This window comes from Felis catus, chromosome A2, assembly GCF_018350175.1.
Source record: "Felis catus isolate Fca126 chromosome A2, F.catus_Fca126_mat1.0, whole genome shotgun sequence".
NCBI lineage: Eukaryota > Metazoa > Chordata > Mammalia > Carnivora > Felidae > Felis > Felis catus.
The window spans coordinates 163,939,068-163,960,853 of NC_058369.1; the positions used below are offsets into that span (position 1 = coordinate 163,939,068).

At 44.6% G+C, this 21,786-nt stretch overlaps 1 protein-coding gene across 7 annotated transcripts in view; it reads left to right on the top strand.

Annotated features, from left to right (window-relative positions):
* Positions 1 to 21,786, top strand: part of GALNTL5 (polypeptide N-acetylgalactosaminyltransferase like 5) — a 57,641-nt gene that overhangs the window by 14,353 nt on the left and 21,502 nt on the right. For 6 of the 7 annotated variants that reach the window (XM_019826048.3, XM_011280626.4, XM_023250760.2 and 3 more), the window contains 2 exons: positions 6,171 to 6,337; positions 7,976 to 8,098. In XM_019826048.3, coding sequence (XP_019681607.1) covers positions 6,171 to 6,337; positions 7,976 to 8,098 — 290 coding nt within the window. The remainder of the gene's footprint in view (positions 1 to 6,170; positions 6,338 to 7,975; positions 8,099 to 21,786) is intronic. The other variant, XM_019826046.3, reaches the window with a different exon arrangement.

The following is a 21,786-nucleotide window of genomic DNA, read 5'->3' on the forward strand; positions in this document are numbered from 1 at the left end:
GGAGGTATAGTTGAAAAATAAGATTATATTCGTTTCAAGTGTGCAACATAATGATTTGATATTTACATATATTGCAAAATAGTCGCCACAATAAGGCTAGTTAACATTGGCCACCATACATACCTACCAAAAATATTTGCATGTGTGATGAGGAATTTTAAGATCTATTCTCTCTGCTACTTTCAAATATGCAGCATAGTATTATTAACTATAGTTACCATATAGACATTATATCCCCACGATGCATTTATTTTATTTTATTAAAAAAATTTTTTAAACGTTTATTTTTGAGACAGAGAGAGACAGAGCATGGACGGGGGAGAGGCAGAGAGAGAGAGGGAGACACAGAATGGGAAGCAGGCTCCAGGCTCTGAGCCGTCAGCACAGAGCCTGACGCGGGGCTCGAACTCACGGACTGCGAGATCGTGACCTGAGCTGAAGTCGGACGCTTAACCAACAGAACCACCCAGGCGCCCCACGATGCATTTATTTTATAATGGAGCTTTGTTTTGTCCATCCCCTTCCTCTGGCAACCACCAGTTTGTTCTCTGTGTTTATAAGCTTGGGTTGGGGATGTTTGGTTGGTTGTTTGTTTTTTACATTCCACATATAAGTGAGATCATATGGTATTTATCTCTCTCTGACTTATTACATTTAGTGTAATGCCCTCAAGGTCCATCCATGTTCTTGCAAATGACAAGATTCCATTCTTTTTTTATGTTGAATAACATTCCATTGTGTATATGACACTGCATTCTTTATCCATTCATCCACTGATGGATGGTTAGGTTGTTTCTGTGTCTCAGCTATTGTAAATAATGCTGCAGTGAACTTGGGGTGCGTATGTCTTTATGAGTTAGCGCTTTCATTTTCTCCAGGTAAATACCTGCCAGTGAAATTGTTGGATCATATGTTAGCTTTCTTTTGAATTTTTTGAGGAACTTCCATGCTGTTTTCCATTTTGGCCGCACCAATTTCCATTCCCACCAACAGTGCATCAGGGTTGGCTCTTCTCCACATCCTCTTCAACACTTGTTATTTCTTGTCTTTTTGACAATAGCCATTCTGACAGGTGCGAGATGATATCTCGTTGTGGTTTTGATTTGCATTTCCTGATTATTAGTGACATTGAGTACTTTTTTATGTACCTGTTGGCCATCGTATGCCTTTGGAAAAATAGCTATTCAGATTTTCTGCCCATTTTTAAAAAAAATTTTTGTTATTGATTGTTTATTCTTTGAGAGACAGACAGAGGAACAGTGCGTGAGCAGGGGAGGGGCAGAGGGAGGGAGACACAGAATCCGAAGCAGGCTACAGGCTCTGAGCTGTCAGCACAGAGCCTGATGCGGGGCTCAAAATAACGAATGGTGAGATCATGACCTGAGCCGAAGTCGGTCACTCAACCAACTGAGCCACCCAGGCACCCCAGATTTCCTGCCCATTTTTTAATTGAATTGTTTGTTTGGTATCGAGTTTTACGAACTCTTTGTATATTTTAGATGTTAATCCCTTATCGCGTGTATGATTTTCTCCCATTCAGTACAGGTTTATACTTTTGTTGTCTTTGTTTTTGGAGCCAGATCCAAAACATCATCCCCAAGATTGATGTCAAGAAACTTACTACTACCTCTGTCTCCTTCTAGGATCTTTATGGCTTTGGGTCTTACCTTCAAGTCTTTAATCTATTTCAAGTTAATTTCTGTGTATGGTGTTAAGAGAGTGGTCCAGTTTCATTCTTTTGCATGTGGCTAGCAACATTGAAAAGACTGTCCTTTCCCCGTTGTGTATTCTTGGCTTTTTTTCTTAATTGATTAATCATAAATGGATGATTTTATTTTCTTTCTGAGCACTCTACTCTGTTCCATTGATCCATGAGTCTCTTTTTATGCCAATGCCAGACTGTTTTCATTACTACAGCTTTGCAACAGAGTTTGAAGTCAGAGCATGTGATGCCTCCAGCTGTGTTCTTGTTTCTCCAAATTGCTTTGCCTCTTTAGCATCTTCTGTAGTTTATATGAATTTGAGGATTCTTTGTTTTATTTCTATGAAAAATGCCATTGGAATTGTGATATGGATTGCATTGAATCTGTAGATTTCTTTGGTAGTAAGGACATCTTCATGGTGTCAAATTCTTTTTTTTTTTTTAATTTTTTTAATGTTTACTTATTTCTGAGAGACAGAAAGAGACAGAGCACACTGGGGGAGGGACACAGAGAGAGGGAGACACAGAATCCAAAGCAGGCTCCAGGCTCTGAGCTGTCAGCACAGAGCCTGATGTGGGGCTTAACCTCACAAACTGTGAGATCGTGACCTGAGCCGAAGTCGGATGCTTAACCGACTGAGCCACCCAGGCCCCCATCAGTGTGAAATTCTTTTAACCCCGAGCGCAAAACACCCTTCCACTTATTTGTGTCTTCTTTGATTTCTTGTATTAATGTCTTCTAGCTTTCAGTGTACAAGTCTAAACATGAATATGTTTTAAGTTTTTTTTTTTTTTACGTTTATTTATTTTTGAGACAGAGAGAGACAAGCATGAACGGGGGAGGGGAAGAGAGAGAGGGAGACACAGAATCGGAAGCTGGCTCCAGGCTCCGAGCCATCAGCCCAGAGCCCGACGCGGGGCTCAAACTCACGGACCGCGAGACCGTGACCTGAGCTGAAGTCGGACGCTCAACCGACTGAGCCACCCAGGCGCCCCTGTTTTAAGTTTTTAAATAAACAGTTACTAACCAGATTTTAATTTTGGCATATTAGCAGTCTTGTAATATAGGTTCCTGTTTTTGGGACTTGGGGTAGATAGTTTCAAAATTCTAGAGTTGAGAATACCTTCCCCATTTGCACCAAGTGTATCCTAGGAATTTATAAGAATTGCATCTCCCCCGAGATATTTTTACTAAATTACCAATGAGGACATTTAGACAAAGGGGTATTTCTTTTTCTTTCTTTTTAATTTTTTAATGTTTACTTATTTACTTTGACAGAGAGAGAGCAGGGGAGGGGCAGAGAGAGAGGGAGAGAGAGAGAATCCCAAGCAGATGCTACACCGTCAGCCCAGAGCCCGATGCGGGGCTCGATCTCACAAACCACGAAGTCACGACCTGAGCTGAAATCAAGAGTCGGACGCTCAACCAACCGAGCCACCCAGACCCCCTAGAGAGAGAGATTGTCCAAAGAGAGAAGTGAACTTGGAAGTTTTCGTATTCAGAATGTTAACTTCTTTGACAGGAAATTCGGTTTTCAGCCATTCTTGTACTAATCTTGTTATTTCACTAACTGGGATTTCCATTTCAGCTTTGCCTTAAAGTTCGTATGATTATTTTCACTAGCTATTGAAGTATTTGATACAGATCTTTGAAGAGACCATTTTTATGTTGCTTGGTCTTCTGATGTCATTTTTGTCTTTGCACTTTTCAGTTTGGAAATAATTTCAGACCTACAAAATGGTTGAAAAAAATCTCTCCAAGAATTCCTGTATAGCCTTTTCTTAGATTCCCCCAAGGTTAATATCTTCTACAGACACAATTGAAATATTTACAGCTGCCCCACTAGTGTCCTTTTTCTGGAAAGGTCCAACCCAGGATGACTTGCGGCATTCCCATTCCCTCGGTTTTCCTTCATCTGAAACTGTTCCCAAGTCTTTATCTTTCATGACTATAACGCTTTTTAAGAGAGCTAACCAGTTTTTTTCTAGAATGTTCCTCAGTTGGAGTTTGATGTTTCCTTGTGATCAAATCCTGGTCATGCTTTTTGGTAGGAATCCCATAGAAATGATGTGATGTCCTCCTCGAGCATCATATTAGGAGGCACTTGATGTCCATTTGTCCCATTACTAACGAGGTGGCTGGGGGTGAAGATACTTTTGATCACTTGACCAAAACAGAAGGTGTCAGATTTCTGCACTGCAAAATTACTATTTATCCTTTTGTAGTTAATAACTTGGGTAGCTTTCTTTTAAATTTTAATTACAGAAAACCTGGCAAATATCAAAAAGCACAAAAGGGGCAAGTCGGCACGCCCCCAGTCCTACAGTCTTTTCTTCTTAGTGCACAAGGTGTAACCCAACTATCTCCCCCCTACCCAGTGCACTCTGTGTCTGTCCTGTGCCCTAATTTTCCCTTTTTTCGAGGATGCCAGTCTTATTGGACTTACGTCCACCTTAATGACATCTTCCTCATTGCTTCTGCAATAGCCCCATTTCCAAATAAGGGCACATCCTGAGGAACTGGGGGGTGAGGACTTCAACAGATGAATTTGGGGGAGACACAATTCAACGCACAATAGTCCTGCTTTCTACCGGACTCTTGGTCACCTATATGACCAGCAAAGAACAGAGCAGCTAACCAAGGATGACCAAACTCAGGTCTTGTCCAAATTGCTTTTACCCTGAAAAACTGCCTGCTTAGGTAAGAAACGTTTAAGTCAGCAAAGACCACAGCAACATTTATCAGTTAATTTTGGAGAAACTCATACACACAGGGGCCTAACGGGTCCTGGTGGGACGTAGTCTCAGGCTCCTCCACTCACATGGTCTATCTTCCATTTATCCACAGTTTTCTTCAAATGATATGCCCAGGACTGAATGTCACGTTAGAGACGGGCCTAAGTAGCACGAGCTCCCCCTGGACCATCACATCCCTCGTATTATCCTTCCATTAGCCCCCATCCCACTCTCTCTCACCTACTGCCTGTCTGGCCACAGTCCATTAGCCCAGGGACGGGCACCTGAGTTGCACTGGGCCAGTGAATCCTTACTGTGCATTTTGAGCCAGAGAGAAAGTCTCACCAGTTTCTCCTTGGGTGCTGATGTTGGCCACAATTCCCACTCCGTGGAATAAAGAGGTGCAAACGAGTCAGGTTGCAGACAGAGGATAAGAATCCTATAATGAGCTTGATGTAATACTTACTGTCTGCCAGGTGCCGTTCTGAGCATTTGATGTAGCAACTCATTGAACCCACACAACCTATGAGGAAGGCTGGTCTTGTTATAGTTACTATTATTCCCAGTTGGAAAGACCACAGCAGAAGTGGACAGAGTGTCCAAGTGGCTTTCAAGCCTCTGGCTCCAGTCATTCTTCTTGCCTGTACACTTGTCACCAGGTCCTGTGGGGCAGGGGGGGTCCCCTTCCAATGTACTCCCCTTTCTTTTGCTTAAACTAGCACCGGGAGGGGGGGGGGTTGCCATTTACAACCGAAATATTTCACAATACAACCACATGATGCAGCAATTCAAATGCTAATCAACGGCTAATAACTAATATTATTACAATTCAGCTTCTGTTCTTCTCTCCTATGCACGAAAATAATGACACGCTTTTGTCAAATCCCTGGAAGAAATCCAATTACGCTATACCCACTGCACTTCTTTGTTGCAACAAACTGAGGCACCAGATTTTCTTTGCAGACAGTGCAATGTGGTGGATTTGTGCCTTTCGGTGTGAATCAGCGTATTAATACACTTTAATAATAGAAACCAAAATACCCGTATGAGTCACGTTTACACTGTGTTCGAATTGAATTAAGATGGTCCAAACAGAGCCTCCAGGGAAGAGCACTTATTGCTGGCACGAAGAAGGGGGGGATGACTTAGGGGCATTTGGGTGGCTCAGTCGGTTGAGAGTCTGCCTTTGGCTCAGGTCATGATCTCGCAGTTCGTGAGTTCGAGCCCTGCGTGGGGCTCTATGCTGACAGCTTGGAGCCTGGAGATGCTTCGGATTCTGTGTCTCCCTCTCTCTTGTCTCTCTCTGTCTCTCTCTCAAAAAGACATAAATATTGGGACACCTGGGTGGCTCAGTCGGTTGGGCATCTGACTTTGGCTCGGGTCATGGTCTCGAAGTTTGTGAGTTCAAGCCCCACGTCGGGCTCTGTGCTGACAGCTCAGAGCCTGGAGCCTGCTTCGTGTTCCGTGTCTCCTTCTCTCTCTGCCCCTCCCCCACTTGCACTCTGTCTCTCAGAAATAAACGTTAAATAAATACATAAATGTTAAAAAAAAACTTAAGAGAAAATATTAGAATAGATAAGAAGTTAGAAGAGCTTTTGTACCTTAATTTTGGTGTTTTCAAATGTACGGTCACCTTATTATCGTAATCATCCATTACGGGAATAAAGAGGAAAAACCGTAAATGATTTGCGTCAGTGAGACCACAAATCATTTTCTTCCCTTATCCTCGCAGGTGTTTTCAAAAACATTACCCAGCCAACCTACCTACTGCCAGTGTTGTCGTCTGCTTCCACAACGAGGAGTTTAGCGCCTTGTTTCGGACCATGTTCAGTGTCGTAAACCTCACCCCACGCCACTTCCTTGAAGAAATTATTCTGGTAGACGACATGAGCGACTCTGGTAAGACAGAACTCCGTCCATCGATGTCATGTGCTCTGAAGGCGATCCCTGATGGCGCTTGGGTTCTTTTTTTGCTCATTTCACATTTGATGGGTGTGGAGGCAGGCGCCGTTGGCTCACCGGTGGGGATGTCAGAGCCGGTCCCTGCCCCGCGGTGTTGGGCTCACGGGCGATCAGTGCTTCCATGAGGTAAATATAGGAGCACCAACCTGGTCTTCAGAGGTCATGGAGGCTGTTCAGGAAGAGGTGACATCTAAACCCACGTCTGAGGGGCGAGTTGGAGGTACCTAGATGGAGAGGAGGGGCAGAGGAGATAGCGTTGCCAAGGCCCAGAGGTAACATCCTGAGTTTGGGATAGTTCTGTACTTCCTGTAGTTTACATATGAGTATAGCGTTGGGAGAGAGTGTGGACATGCAGCCAGAGCCACCAAAAGGCAACGCCGCTCATGAGGGACTCTGGTTGAATTTTCTCTGGAGAAATGGAGTGCTATCAGAGGCTTAATGCAGGGAAGAGACAGGACCTAAGTCCTTCTCACGAAAGAATTCTCATCAGACCAACGGCAGTCAAGAGCATGCTCTCCTCTGCTCGTTGGTTTCAAAGAGTCGTGATATGAATACAAAATCTGATTCGTTATCCGTTTTACAGCTTAATTATAAACCTGAGGCAAACCAAGAGGGCCCAGACTAGTGAAAAGCTTGGAGTCTGTAAGTCCCTGTAGGGGTCCATTTCCCTTGGGAGCAATATGTCAGTATTGGATAGGTTTCCTACAGAAGAGTTAACCTAATCTGTGAATCTGACCCCCTGTGGGCTGGGAAAGCAAAAAAGGAGAGAGAGTAGGGAGACGAACAGGCAGGGCTACGAAAGAGCATGTTCCAGGAGACTGACCCGTGGGGAAGTGACTCTACTTTGTCCAACTGAAGATTACTCAAGCCAACGTCAGCTACGCTTAGGAATTTCACACGTTGGCCAGGCACTACCATGTATGACGTGATTTCTCCGAGAACCACTCTTTATTTCTACTATTGTGCACAGGAGGGGATGTGTAGAGATGGTCAGAGTCCTTATCCCATCAGTAGCACCGGGCAGCACATTTGGCCGCATGCTGAGCGAGAAGTCCCCAAAGCCCTGAGCAAGGGACGGGGGTTGGCGGGAGACCTTCTGCTAGACTGTGGCTTAAAAATTTTTTTTTATGTTTATTATTTATTTTTGAGAGTCAGAGAGACCGAGCATGAACAGGGAAGGGGCAGAGAGGGAGGGAGACACAGAATCCGAAGCAGGCCCCAGGCTCCGAGCTGTCAGCACAGAGCCCAGAGCGTGTAAGAGGCATGTCCAGAGCTGACATGTTAGTGAGAAAGTCAGATTGCTCCAAAGCGCCAAGACTCACGCTTTTTCTATTACATTCTTAACAGTGACTTATCAAAATAGAGGTATTTCACTAGAAACCTAGAAGAGTATTTACGGTTGATTTCAATGCTGAATCACGTGTCTCTCCCTTCCTCACATAGGATAACATTTGTAACGTTAGCACTTCTGTGGCAGAACATGGTTTTCAGCAATCCGTCAAAATTGTGATACGTTGCTATCTTGTCTGTAGTTCTAGTTTCTATGTTGTCAAGCGTTGGATTTTTTTTTCCCAGATGATTTGAAAGAAAAACTAGACCACCACCTGGAAGTTTTTCGGGGAAAGATTAAATTAATAAGAAACAAAAAGAGAGAGGGACTGATCCGATCACGGATGATAGGGGCCTCTCGTGCTTCAGGTATGAGCCTTCCATTTGGGACTTGACCCCGTGTCTGTATCACAGAGACCCTCCTGCCCGTGCAGAGATAGTTTCTCGCGGGGCCCCTCCAAGTCTCCACTGGCATTAGAAGAAGAGTGGATGTGTATTTCAGCCATATGAGTCTTTGGACTCTGAAAGTACATATTCCGCTTTAAGATGTCGATTTGTTATTTCATTTATTTTTATTTTTTATTTATTTGGTTTTTTTTTTAACGTTTATTTATTTTTGAAACAGAGAGAGACAGAGCATGAATGGGGGAGGGTCAGAGAGAGGGAGACACAGAATCCGAAACAGGGTCCAGGCTCCGAGCTGTCAGCACAGAGCCCGACACGAGGCTCGAACTCACAGACTGCGAGATCATGACCTGAGCCGAAGTCGGACGCTCAACCGACTGAGCCACCCAGGGGCCTCTTTATTTATTTGTTAAAAAAATTTTTTTTTAATATTCATCCACTTTTGAGAGACAGACAGAGACAGAGCACGATGAGCAGGGAAGGGGCAGAGAGAGGGAGGCATAGAATCTGAAGCAGGCCTCAGGCTCTGAGCTGTCGGCACAGAGCCGGACGCGGGGCTCGAACTCACAGACTGCGAGACCATGACCTGAGCCGAAGTCAGACGCCCAACCGACTGAGCCACCCAGGCACCCCTTTTTATTTTTTATTTTTTTAATGTTTATTTTTGAGAGAGACAGAGACAATGTGAGTGGGTTAGGGGCAGAGGCAGAGGGAGACACAGACTCAGAAACAGGCTCCAGGCTCCGAGCTGTCAGCACAGAGCCCGATGCGCGGCTCGAACCAACGAACTGCGAGATTATGCCCTGAGCCAAAGTCGGGCGCTTAACCCAGTGAGCCACCCAGGCGCCCGTGCTTTGTTATTTCAAATGGAAGGTGTGCTTTTGCAGGAGCTATAAGGTTAGATCCCGTTACAGGATGAATTTCCCCAGATACAGACTCTGACCTGGAGCTCCACATGCAGCTAGGAGACCAAGACTTTCTAGGGACGGTGGGGCCCTGGTGCAGCTACCTGTCCCACAGGGAAACCCTGAAGTCAGGTGGGGACCAAAGGCCAAGACGAAATGAGAAGAGAGAGAGTGTCGGGATGGAGAGAGGGAGAGTGTGGACCAGAAGCTTCTGGCCTGAAACCCGCCATGGGGGAGAGGGAAGGAAGGAGGTCTGGGCCGTGTGACTGTCAGTAGGTCGTGGGGCTGGTGGGGAGTCCCAGAGCACAGTCCTGCCTCGAGGCCCAAACGGCCCCGCTCTGCCTCTGCCCCCAGTACGCATGTGTGCTTCGTCCTTGGCTGGAGTCCCCGGGAGGCCGTGGCCTTGGGGTGAATACTGAGCAGATCCCAAAGATTGGGAAGCTGTCAAACGGCCCCTCCCTGCAGGCTGTCTTGAAGGGCATCGCTACATCCAGTCTCTGTGGTCACATGACCTCCTCTCTGTGTCTGTCTGTGTCCAAATCCCCCTCAGATTAAGGGCCCACCTCCTCCAGCGGGACCTCGTCCTAACAAATCCCGTCTACGACAATCCTATTTCCAAATACAGTCACATTCTGAGGTCTTGGGGGTTAGGACTTGAATATATCTCTGGGGGACACAATTCGACACACAATACTACCAGAGAGTTTGGGATGGGGTTGTTTTGTTTTGTTAAGGAGAAAGTCTTGTTAATTTTTTATTTAGAAAAGTTTCAAACCCATAGAACACTTATATAAAGATCCACGAGATGTTGATATCTTACAATACCCTCTCCACTCACGCACATACTCTCTTTCCCTGCCATCCCTTCCCCTACACACACACACACACACACACACACACACACACACACACACACACATATTACTTCTATGTCTAAAAGTAAGATCGGGGCGCCTGGGTGGCTCACTGGGTTGAGCGTCCGACTTCGGCTCAGGTCATGATCTCGCAGTTTGTGGGTTTGAGCCCCGCGTCAGGCTCTGGGCTGACAGCTCGGAGTCTGGAGCCTGCTTCGGATTCTGGGTCTCCCTCTCTCTGCCCCTCCCCTGCTCATGCTCTTTCTCTGTCTCAAAAATGAATAAAACATTAAAAAAAAAAAAGTAAGATCAGCTTATACGTCTCTTTTTTTGAACTGTTTTCTTATATTTTGCTTTACTAGACTTATAGAATGAATTGTATGTTTCTTGCCCTGCCTCTTATCCTTTTTTCTGAATATCTATGTTTGGAAAATTCCGTAAAATTGTCCTATAGGCTGTCAAGGCACTGGTATCTTTTTTGGTTTCCTCTTTCATCCAGGTATTTTTTTTTAAGTTTATTTATTTATTTTGAGAGAGAGAGAGAGAGAGAAAGAGAGAGAATCCCGAGCAGGCTCTGCCCGATGTGGGGCTCAAACTCACGAACCATGAGATCGTGACCTGAGCCGAAATCAAGAGTCCAACACTTAACCGACTGAGCCACCCAAGTGCCCCTAATCCAGGTATTTTTTTTAAGGAGTGAATTTTAAAGTTTTGAAACAGAACAGATGTTTTAAAGTGTCTTTTAATTGTTGCGTAATTCGTATTGTGAAAGCTTAATTCATATTGTGGGTGGAATTTGTGGCCTGTTGTTCTGTTGAGATTTCCTTTGTGTCTTAAAGCTGGGTCAATTTTTCAAAATATCTATGTGGATTTCCAAAGAATAAATTTTACCTTTGTGGCCATAGGTTCCACATGTGTCTAATTTTGTTTTTCTAATACTCTATATTCCGATCCATCTAACTGGGCTCAACCTGTACATTTCTGGTAGACTTGTATGAAAATCTTCACCGGTGCCTATGGATTCATCTATCCATTTCTCCTCACAACTTGGTCCGTGCTTGTTGTCTGCCCATCTACCGGTATTTGCCTGTCACCCCCACCGGTGATGTGGGCTTGCTCCCAGGTTTGAAGCTCTGGGGTCCTGTGGTGTGGGCAGGTGAGGCAGCCGCTCGGGGCCCCTCATTAATTCATTCGTGTATTCACTCGTCCAGTCCAGGATTCGTCCAGCCCCTGCTATGTGCTACCCATGCACGTTTATTCTTGTTTTCTTCATTGTATCAACTCTCGTGAGATAAATGAGACCCGCCGAACACGGATGTGGGTTTTCACGTGATGTTAACGTGTGTGCGTATGTGTAACACTGTTCTCTTCCAGAGGAGTTAGTGTTTGCGTTTACCATGAGGTGACCGTGTCCCTGGCGGAGGCCTACAGATCCGTTCCCCGGCTGTCACTCAGACTCAGCCTCTTACCCCTCTCCCCTCGCCCTACCCCGGATGCACTGGCCTTCTCACTCTCCTCAGACACCCCAGTCGTACTCCTGTCTCAGAGCCCCGGCGCATGGTATCGTCCCCCTGGGATTCTCGTCATGTTTCCGTGTGTCCTGCTACGTGACTTTGTTCAGTTCTCTGTTCAAAGGCTACTCCATCAGAGGCCTTCCCAAAGCAACCCGCATAAAACAGCAAACCCCTATCTCTCTCCATCATCCTTACTCTGATTCTTCTTCATGAACGTAGCACCCTAGGATTGTCGCTACCTGTCAGCTTGTCTAGGTTGGTGGTACTGCCCACAGGATGACACAAGTTGTCCGTAAACTAGGTGTGGAGACAGAGCTGCTGTGGATTCTCTGTTGCTCCCCACCCCCCCCAAAGAAATGAAGGAGAAATGGCTGGGATTGGGGAGAGACCTCCATCGGGAGAATCGGAAGGCAGGGGTTTTGCAGACAAGGAGGAAAGAGCCATCGTCACATGGCATGAATCCAAAGGGAAGGGGATTTGAGTCTGCATGGGAGCAGGGTCGGTGCGGCTCGGGGCAGCCGTGGGTAGGTAGGAAATGCCAGTGTTGTCCGGGACCCAAGAATTCCTGCCGTTGGCGAGAAGGACGAGCTTCCTATCTGGAACGTCCGTGGGGGAGGCAACACCTTCTAGACAGGGTCAGGGTGTACGTGAGGCAAGAAGGCTGTAGGAGAATTTTGTGGGGGGAAAAATTAGCATAGAGAAATTTACTCTGAATGAGGGACCCTTGGCAAAGGTCAGAGGGTGGTCCGCAGTGGAAGGAAAGGTTTCAGGGAACAAATACAGGGCAGCCACGGGGGTGAGAACACGGGACAGGATCTCTCACTGAATTGGCTCGGACGGTCAAGAAGCAGCCAAGAAGGCAGAGATGAGGTGTTGATTTCAACTGACATCCTCAAAGCGAAGGTTTAAAGTCTAGCATGGCGTCGAGAGCTGGCATTGGTGCTGGACATTCACAAGGAAGGAGAGACTTCGGTTGTCTGGCGTGGTGGACAGAATAACGCCGTCCCGCAAGGAGGTTTTCCTAATCCCCCCAGGGTCTGCCAGCATGGTACCTTTTGTGGCACGTGTGGTCAGAAGTAAACGCCTCGAGGGACTCTATTATTTGATGATGCTACATTATTTTTCCATTCTACTGCTTAATCCCATTCTGGTCATTTCCATTTGGGGCTCTCCCCAAATATACAAGTACTCGAACGCCCGTCTCTTGGTAGATATGGGCAGCGTTTCCACAGAGCACGGATCTAGGAGTGGAACTGCTTGGTTATGGAGTATACATAGGTCCCGACTCACCAGGTAATGACAGACTAGTGATAATCAAATAACAGAATACTTCAGTAACCGTGAATGGTCTACACTATACACGACTACATGGATGAATACCTATCGTTTTGAGGGAGCAAAAGAAGCTAAATGCAAAAGAATAAAGTTGGAAAATCAGCAAGACTAAAAGACAATGTGTATGGATGCGTAATTTGATGAAAAACTGAAGGAAAAAGACCGGGAAGTTATTGCCATAAACACCTGGTTAAACAAAAATTTTTTTAGATGTTTATTTATTTGAGAGAGAGAGAGACAGGGCATGAACAGGGGAGGAGCAGAGATCTAGGGAGACACAGAATCAGAAGCAGGCTCTGAGCTGTCAGCACAGAGCCTGATGCCGGGCTCGAACTCACAAACCACGAGATCATGACCTGAGCCAAAGTCAGACACTCAACTGACTGAGCCACCCAGGCGCCCCCACACCTGGTTAAATCAGCATGTAGAATCAGGTGGTAGGAGCTGGGGAACAAAATCCTAGGACGCTATGTTCTAGGTTTTGTTGAAGGGGTAGTTATATTTGTGTTGGCTTTATGATACATCATTAAGTTCTACATTTATATTTTATCTCTTTTTTTTTGGTATACATGTTTCTTGCAACTAAAAGTTGTGAAATAAAAAATATGAAAATGTTAAAATTAAGGGCCTTGAGATGGGAGATTAGCCCGGGCTATGCAGGTGGGCTCACTCTGACCTTGGGAGCCCTTACGACGGGAGGACCTTGCAGGCGGTGGGCAGAGAGGGTCAGAGAGCTGTGCGGGACAGTTCCGTCCTCTGTGGTTGGCCCTGAAGATGGACGAGGGGACCTAGGAATGCAGGCAGCTTCTAGAAGCTGGAAAAGACATGATGCTCCCTTAGAGCCTCCAGGAAAGATCTTAGCTCCACCGATACCCTGATTTTAGCCCAGGAAGACCTGTGTTGACTACATGACCTACCGAACTATAGGATCATACATTTATGTTGCTGTAAGCCACTCGGTGGTAAAGAACTCCAGTATATCTAGAAGGAGACCTCTCTCTGCAGGCGGTTGGCCTGGAATTGGAGTGCAGTAATTATCTGACTTGCTGGCAGTTCTGTTGCTTCTAGAATTGCAGCCGCTCAGGCTGCTTAGGAAGTTTTACAGATGGAGGCAGAGGGGTCGTGTGGTTTTGGGGAGAGGGACCCTAGAGCTGAGCTCTGCAAAGGCAGTGGCTGGTTCTTGGCCACAAACAGCAAAGGGAGGCCACGTGGGACCATGCAAAGAACACTGGGTTTCAAGCCAGAGCCTGGGTTTCGAGATCTTCACATGCTCATCGTCAGCAACGGCAGCCTGGGCAAGTCACTTCTCTGAGTCTCGGCTTCCCAACGCGTGATGTGGGGACAGTGGCATCTAACGTGGTTGTTGCCATGATTAAATGAGGTAATTCGGAACATTCCCTTCTCTAGCATTAAGTGTTAAACAAAATGCTCAGCATACACTGACTAGTACAAATAAATTCATAAAATACAAATTTTGAATTTATATGCTCCAGAATGATAACAAAATACATACAGAAAAACTAGAAGAAATTCAGGGCCAAAGTGATAACAGTACAGAATAGCAATGGTGAAAAGGCTTTGGGAGGTTTTAGAATGCACGAGCCTCATTGCCAGTGAAAGGGGTTAAATTCCCGAAAGATCAGAGATTTTCTCCAGCCCCCAGACCTCAGGACTCAGACCCAAGATGTTGATTTCCGCGGGGGTAGATTGCATCACAGTTCCAGGCTGTGGGAATGTAGCAAACAAACAAATTAGAAATTCAAGTAGGATAGTCACTTGAATTGTTTGGTACAAGAGCCGAGTGGCTCTGTTTAACAGATTTACAGTGCGGATTAAGTGAACATGCTTAGATACTTTACCAGAGTTGATCATTTCACTCAAGCACAGAAAGATTCTCTGTAAATTCCCCGCCCCTCCAAAACATAATTTGCATACCACATTCTTAAATATTTTTTTAAAAAAGTTATTTAAGATAAATAAAATATAATGAGCTATGTTTAAAATGGTTTTCAAGTTTATTTATTTATTTTGAGAGAGACTGAGACAGCGTGAGCAGGAGAGGGGCAGAGAGCAAGGGGGAGAGAGAGAGAGAGAGAGCGAGAATCCCGAGCAGGCTCCATGCTGCCATTGTGGAACCCGATGTGGGGCTCGAACTCACGAAACTGTGAGATCGTGACCTGAGCCGAAACCGGGAGTGGGACGCTTAACCAACTGAGCCCCCCAAGCGCCCTGAATGAGCTATGCTTAAATGTAAAAAATGCAGAAACTAAAGACAGGCAGGAAAGAAAAGGAAATGAAGGAGGAGGAGGAGACTTCGTGAGGCCAACGCGGCATTTGTTGTTTTCTGAAAACAGAGCCGGCCGCCAGGGCCCCTGAGAAAGTGTGGATCTTCCGGCAGCGGGCAGAGAGCAAGCCTCTCCTCAGGAAGATGGATGGAGCTATCAGGGGTCGTTAGTACAGCCCACACACATTCTCTGGGAGGGAGCTGGGCAAGGTCCTTATCAGGTGGATTTGACCTCACGCCCTTCACTCACTCTAGACCCTGTGGAGAAATTGGCTTAATCTGGGAAGATACCAATCTGGGATTAGATGGGATTCAGATAGTCGAACAGGCTATCTCTGTAAGCACTAAAGAGTATTCTCCTTTCTTTAACTGAAACAACAGAAGCTGAAGATCCCCACGGAATATTCTTGTGAGCGTAGGACTCAGCCAAGAGGCACCCCATGCCCCTTCGCCCTCGTTATGGCCTGTAAATTCCCCCATAAAATGCTTTGTGATGAGTGTAAAAACCGTGAAGTTCATTGGAATGTAGGTGTCGGTAGCTGATTCCCACATGCTTCCCAGTTTAACTCAGAACGAAGAGAAGAGAAGCTCGGTAGGGCCCATTGAGTAATTTCAAGTTATTTTGCATTTGCTGTCTTTCTGGGACATTAACATTGTCAAAGTTTCGGGGGGGAGGGGCTAAATGGGTAAGCGGCACTAAGGAATCTACTCCTGAAATCATTGTTGCGCGGTATACTAACTAATTTGGACGTAAATTTAAAGAAATAAATAACAAAATTTAAAAAATTTTTGAGTAAAACCATAAAAAAATTGCCAAAGTTGAAAATATTTAAATCTTTCCATGCCAAGGGTACACTGCATTTGAAAAATAGCACACCACAAGTCAGCATGGGAAGGAAGCCCTTTCTGTTGTCCCTGCCGTGATGGGGCAGTTATTTGGGAGGCAATTAGTAATTTGGGAAAAATTTTTCTTCTTCGTCTCATACCATAACTCAAGTAAGTTCCAGTTCTATCATTAATTTTAGTTTTTAAAATCAAACCATTAAATCGTGATAAGAATTTAAAAAATAAAAAAAAAAAACCCCTCAATCAGTACTCATCTGTTCTATGAATAAAGTAGACATTTCGAAGCTTCAACCTGAGGGAAAGGACAGAGCTGACTCCCAAAACAGTCACACGGTTGTGGACAAAGAGCGATACAGTGACGTAGCTCGAGACTAGGAGACTTAGTACCACGTTCACAGGAAAACAGTTAATATTCTCAGTACGTAAAATGTATCTACAAAGCCGTTAAAAAACGAAACAATCTATGGTCCCAAAACCTGAATGGACAAAGAATATAAGCATTTCGTTTACAGATCGCCAGTCACCTGAAAAGAGCTGAACCTCACTAGCTATAATTTTAACAAGGTTTTTTATTGTTTTAATTGAGATATAATCGACATATGACATCGAATCCATGTTAGGCATATCATGTAACGATTCGATACACGTATATATTGTGAAATGGTCACCACCTGGTCTAGTTAACGTCCATTACCTCGCGGAGTTACAATTTTTTTTCTTGTGATGCAAGAACTTTTAAGATTTACTCTCTCAGCGGTTTTCAAATACCAACACAGCGTTGTTAACGATAGTCACCATGCTGTTCCTTACGTCCCGGGGGACTTATTTATCTTATAACTGGAAATTTGTACGTGTTGACCACCTTCACCTATATCACTCACCCCCTACCTCTGGCAACTACCCATCTGTTCTCTGACTCTAAGAGTTCAGGGTCTTTTTTTGACTTTTTTTGACTTTTTTTGACTTTTTTTGACTTTTTTTGACTTCCTTACATAAGGAAGATCATATGGTATTCGTCTTTCTCTGACTTAGTTCACTGAGCATAATGCCCTCGATGCCCATCCATGTCACCCGTGGCAGGATTTTCTTCTTTTTTTATAGCTGGCATGAAAATAATACCCCATCATGTACATACTGTAGCTTCTTCATCCTTTCGTCCGCCGATGGACACCTTAGCTTGTTTCTATGTCTTGGCCATCGTAAATATGCTGCAATGAACACGGGGGTGCGGATATCTCTTCAAGATAGTGATTTCATTTTCTTGTGATGCATGCCCAGAAGTGGGATTGCTGGATCATGTGGTAGTTCTGTCTGTAATTTTTTGAGGAGCCTCCACACTATCTTCTGCGGTGGCCGCACCCATTTACATCCGCACGAACAGAGCACAGGGATTCCCTTTTCTCCGTATCCTCACCAACGCTACTCGTTTCCTCTCTTTTTTAATAACGGTCATTCTAACCGGGGTGAAGCGACAGCTCGTTGTGGGTTGGACTTGCGTTTCCCTGATGATGAGTGATGTTGAACCCCTTCTCACGTACCGGTTGGCCATTTGTAGGTCTTCTTTGGCAGACGTCATTTTTTTCAATGTTGTGAGATTTGCATAACGTGATATTAACCATGTTGAAGTGAACAGTTCAACAGCACTCAGTACATTCATAGTGATCTGTAAGCACACTCTCTGTCCTGTCCCAAAACATTTGCGTCACCCCCGAAAGAAAACCCCATTCAGCAGGTTCTCCCTGCTTTTCCTTCTCTCGGCCCCTGGTAGATTAGTAATCTGATTTCTGTCTTTAGATTTACTTATTCTGGATACTTCATGTAAATAGAGTCATACCTTTTGTGTCTGGCTTTTTCATCCAACAACGTTTTGGGGATTCTTCTACAGGTAGCATGTATCTGCCCTTCATTCTTTTTTATGGCCGAATCACATTCCGTCGGATAAATATACCTTAGCTTGGTTCTCCATTTATCTGTGGCTGGACATTTGGGCTGTTTTTACCTTTTCACTGTTGTAAGGAGTACTTCTAGGAACACGGTCATACGTGTACTTGAATTCTTTTGAGTGTGTACTTAGGAGTGGAATTACTGGGTCGCACAGGAAGTCTACTTTTTGAAGCGCTAAATGTTTCTACAGCAGCCGTACCATTTACATTCCTACCAGCCAGGGAGAAGAGTTGCCATTTTTCCACATCCTTGCCAACACTTGTTATTTTCTGTCTTAAAAAAAAAAATTCTAGGGACGCCTGGGTGGCTCAGAGGGTAGAGCCTCTGACTTCAGCTCAGGTCATGATCTCGTGGTCTGTGGGTTCGAGCCCCGCGTCAGGCTCTGTGCAGACAGCTTGGGGACTGGAGCCCATTTCAGATTCTGTGTCTCCCTCTCTGCCCGTCCCCCACTCATGCTCTGTCTCTCTCTGTCTCTCAAAAATAAATAAAAGTTAAAAAAAGATTTGAAAAAAATTCTAGGGGCGCCTGGATGGCTCAGTTGGTTAAGCGTCTGACTTCAGCTCAGGTCATGATCTCATAGTCCGTGGGTTCAAGCCCTGCGTCAGGCTCTTTGTTGACAGCTCAGAGCCTGGAGCCCACTTCAGATTCTGTGTCTCCCTCTCTCTCTGCCCCTCCCCAGCTCATGCTATGTCTCTGTCTCTGTCTCTCAAAAATAAATAAACGTTAAATAAATTTTTTTTTAAATTCCAGCCATCCTAGTAGAGATGAATTGGTATCTCACTATGGTTTTAATTTGCATTTCCTTAACGACTAATGATGTTGAGAATCTTTTCATGTGCTTGTTGGCCATTTGTAGATGGCCTCTTGAGAACTGGATGTTAATTTTTCACCTGTCAAATTAGCAGACATGCTTTGAAAATGTTAATGTTGGGTAATATTATAGAAGCTATTTGAAGTGAAAAATGCAAAGTGTTGAACACTGTGTGTACTTCCAATAGTATGAAAAAATTAGATGTGTTCAAAATGGGACTCTTTATAAGTTTATTTATTTATTTTGAGAGAAACAGAGACAGCGTGAGTGGAGGAGGGGCAGAGAGAGAGAGAGAGAGAGAGAGAATCCCAGGCAGGCTCCGCACTGTCAGCACGGAGCCTATCATGGGGTTTGAACTCACAAAACGGTGAAATCATGAGCTGAGCTGAAACCAAGAGTCGGACACTTAACCAACTGAGCCAGCCAGGTACCCCAAAATGGGACTCTTTAAAAAAATGTTTATTTATTTTGAGAAAGAGAGAGAGAATGTAAGTGAGGGAGAGGGGCAGAGAGAAGGAGTGAGATTTTTGTTTGTTTGTTTATGTTTATTCAGTTTTGAGAGAGAGACAGAGCATGAGCGGGGAAGGGGCAGAGAGAGAGGAAGACACAGAATCTGAAATGGGCTCCAGGCTCTGAGCTGTCAGCACAGAGCCTGACGTGGGGCTTGAACCCATGAACCATGAGATCATGACCTGAGCCAAAGTTGGATGCTCAACTGACTGAGCCACCCAGGCCCCCCAAGAAGGAGACAGAATCTTAAGCAGGCTCCATGTTCAGCAAGGGACCCAACACAGGGTTCGATCCCACAACCATGAAATCATGACCTGAGCCAAAATCAGGAGTTGGATGCTTAACCAACTGAGCCACCCAGGCACCCCTGGATATCTCACATTTTGTTTATCCGTTCACCCATTGTTGGACATTTGAGTTATGATTTTTTTTTAAGTTTCTTCTTTCTCTTTTTTCCTTCCTTCCTTCCTTCCTTCCTTCCTTCCTTCCTTCCTTCCTTCCTTCCTTCCAGAGCACAAGAGAGAGAGGGAGAGAGAGAATCCTAAGCAGGCTCCGTGCTGTCAGTGCAGAGCCCGACTCAGGCTTCAAACCCACAAACCATGAGATCATGACCTTAACAGAAATCAAGAGTTGGACACTTAACCAAATGAGCCACCCAAGTGCCCCTAAGTTATGACTTTTTTACTCTTAGGAAGAATGCTGCTATGAACATTCATGCGCAAGACTTTGTATAAACCTGTTTCTTTTCTCTTGGGTATGTGTGTACCTAGATGTGGAATTGTTGGGCTGTATAGCAAGTATATGTGTAACTTTTGAGGAACGACCACGTAAGTTTTGAAAGAGATTGCAACATTTTACATTGCTATCAGCGAAGGACAGGGTTCTAATTCCTCCACAATCTCATCCACACTTGTTATCCTCTGCCTTTCTGATTTTAGCTATCCTAGTGGATATGAAGTATTCTCTCACTGTGATTTTAGTTAGCATTTTCCTAATGGTTAATGATGTTGAGTACCTTTTCGTACATTTATCAGCCATCTGTCCATCTTCTTTGGAGAAATGTCTATTCAAATCCTTTTTTTTTTTTTTTAAAGACTTTTATTTTATTTTTGAGGTGGGAAGGGGCAGAGAGAGAGGGAGAAGGAGAATCCCAAGCAGGCTTCATGCCCAGCGAGGAGCCTGATGCAGGACTCAATCCCACTACCATTAGATCATGACCTGAGCTTAAATCAAGAGTCGGATGCTTAACCGACAGAGCCACCCAGGCGCCTGTATTCAAATCCTTTGCCCATGTTTTAATTAAGTTGTCATTTTGTTATTGACTTGGAAGGGTTCCTCATATATTCTGGATGCAAGTTCTTTATCAGATATGTGATTTTCAAACAATTTCTCCCATTCTGTGGACTTTTTTCAACTTTTTTATGGTGTCTGTTTAAGCACAAAGGGTTTGATTTTGATGAAGTCTTACTTATTTTTTGTTTTGTCACTTCTATTTTTGGTGTCACATCTAAGAAACCATCTAACCTGAGGTCCAAAATATATGCCTATATTTTCTTCTAAAAGTTTTATAGTTTCAGCTCTGACCTTTTTAGGTCTGTGATTGATTTGACTTAATTTTTGTGTTTTCTAGGAGGTAGGGGGTCCAACTTCATTCTTTCTCACTTGGGTGTCCAGTTGGGTCAGGGCTGTTTATTGAAGAAACTATTTTTTCCCCATTGAATTGTCTAGGCACCCTTGTCAAAAATCAGTTGACCACAGATATTTGGTTTATGTCTATGACCTCAATTCTATCCTTTGGTCTTTATGTCTTTCCTTCTGACAGTATCATATTGTTTTATTATTATAGCTTTGTAGTAAGTTTTGAAACCCAGAAGTCCTTCAGCTTTGTTCTTTTTTCAAGATTGTTTTAGCTAATTTGGGTCCTTGCCTTTCTCCACAAATTTTGGGATCAGTTTCTGCAAAAAGAACCAGGTATGATTTTGATAAGGATTGTATGAATCTATAGATCAATTTGGAGATTATTACCATATGAACAATATTAACTCTTCTCATCAAACATGGGCTATTTCTCATAACTTCCTATGATTTTATGTTGGCTGCAAGAAAAAGTCTGAATTCTGCACCTGAATTTTGAGGTCCCTTCCAATCTGAGCCCATCTAATGTACTTTAGCAACATGTTTTCTTTACTTTGGCCATGCCAATTTTCCCCATGTTCTCTAAGCAGACGCTCATTAAAGCTTGAACTCAAGAACAAAAATGGTTATGCATCGGGACCCCTGGGTGGCTCAGTGGGTTGAGTGTCTGACTTCAGCTCAGGTCATGATCTCGTGGTCCATGGGTTCGAGCCCCACGTTGGGCTCTGTGCTGACAGCTTGAGAAAAACCTTTTTTATAAGTTTCATTTATATTGAGAGAGAGACTGTGTGTGTGTGTGTGTGTGTGTGTGTGTGTGCAGAGGAGGGGCAGAGAGAGTGGGAAGGAGGGAGGGGGGAGAGAGAGAGAGAGAGAGAGAGAGAGAGAGAGAGAGAGAGAATCCCAAGCAGGTTCCAAGCTGTCAGCGCAGAGCCTGATGCGGGGCTTGAACTCATAAACTGTGAGATCATGACCTGAGCCGAAACTAAGAGCCGTTCACTTGACCAACTGAGCCAC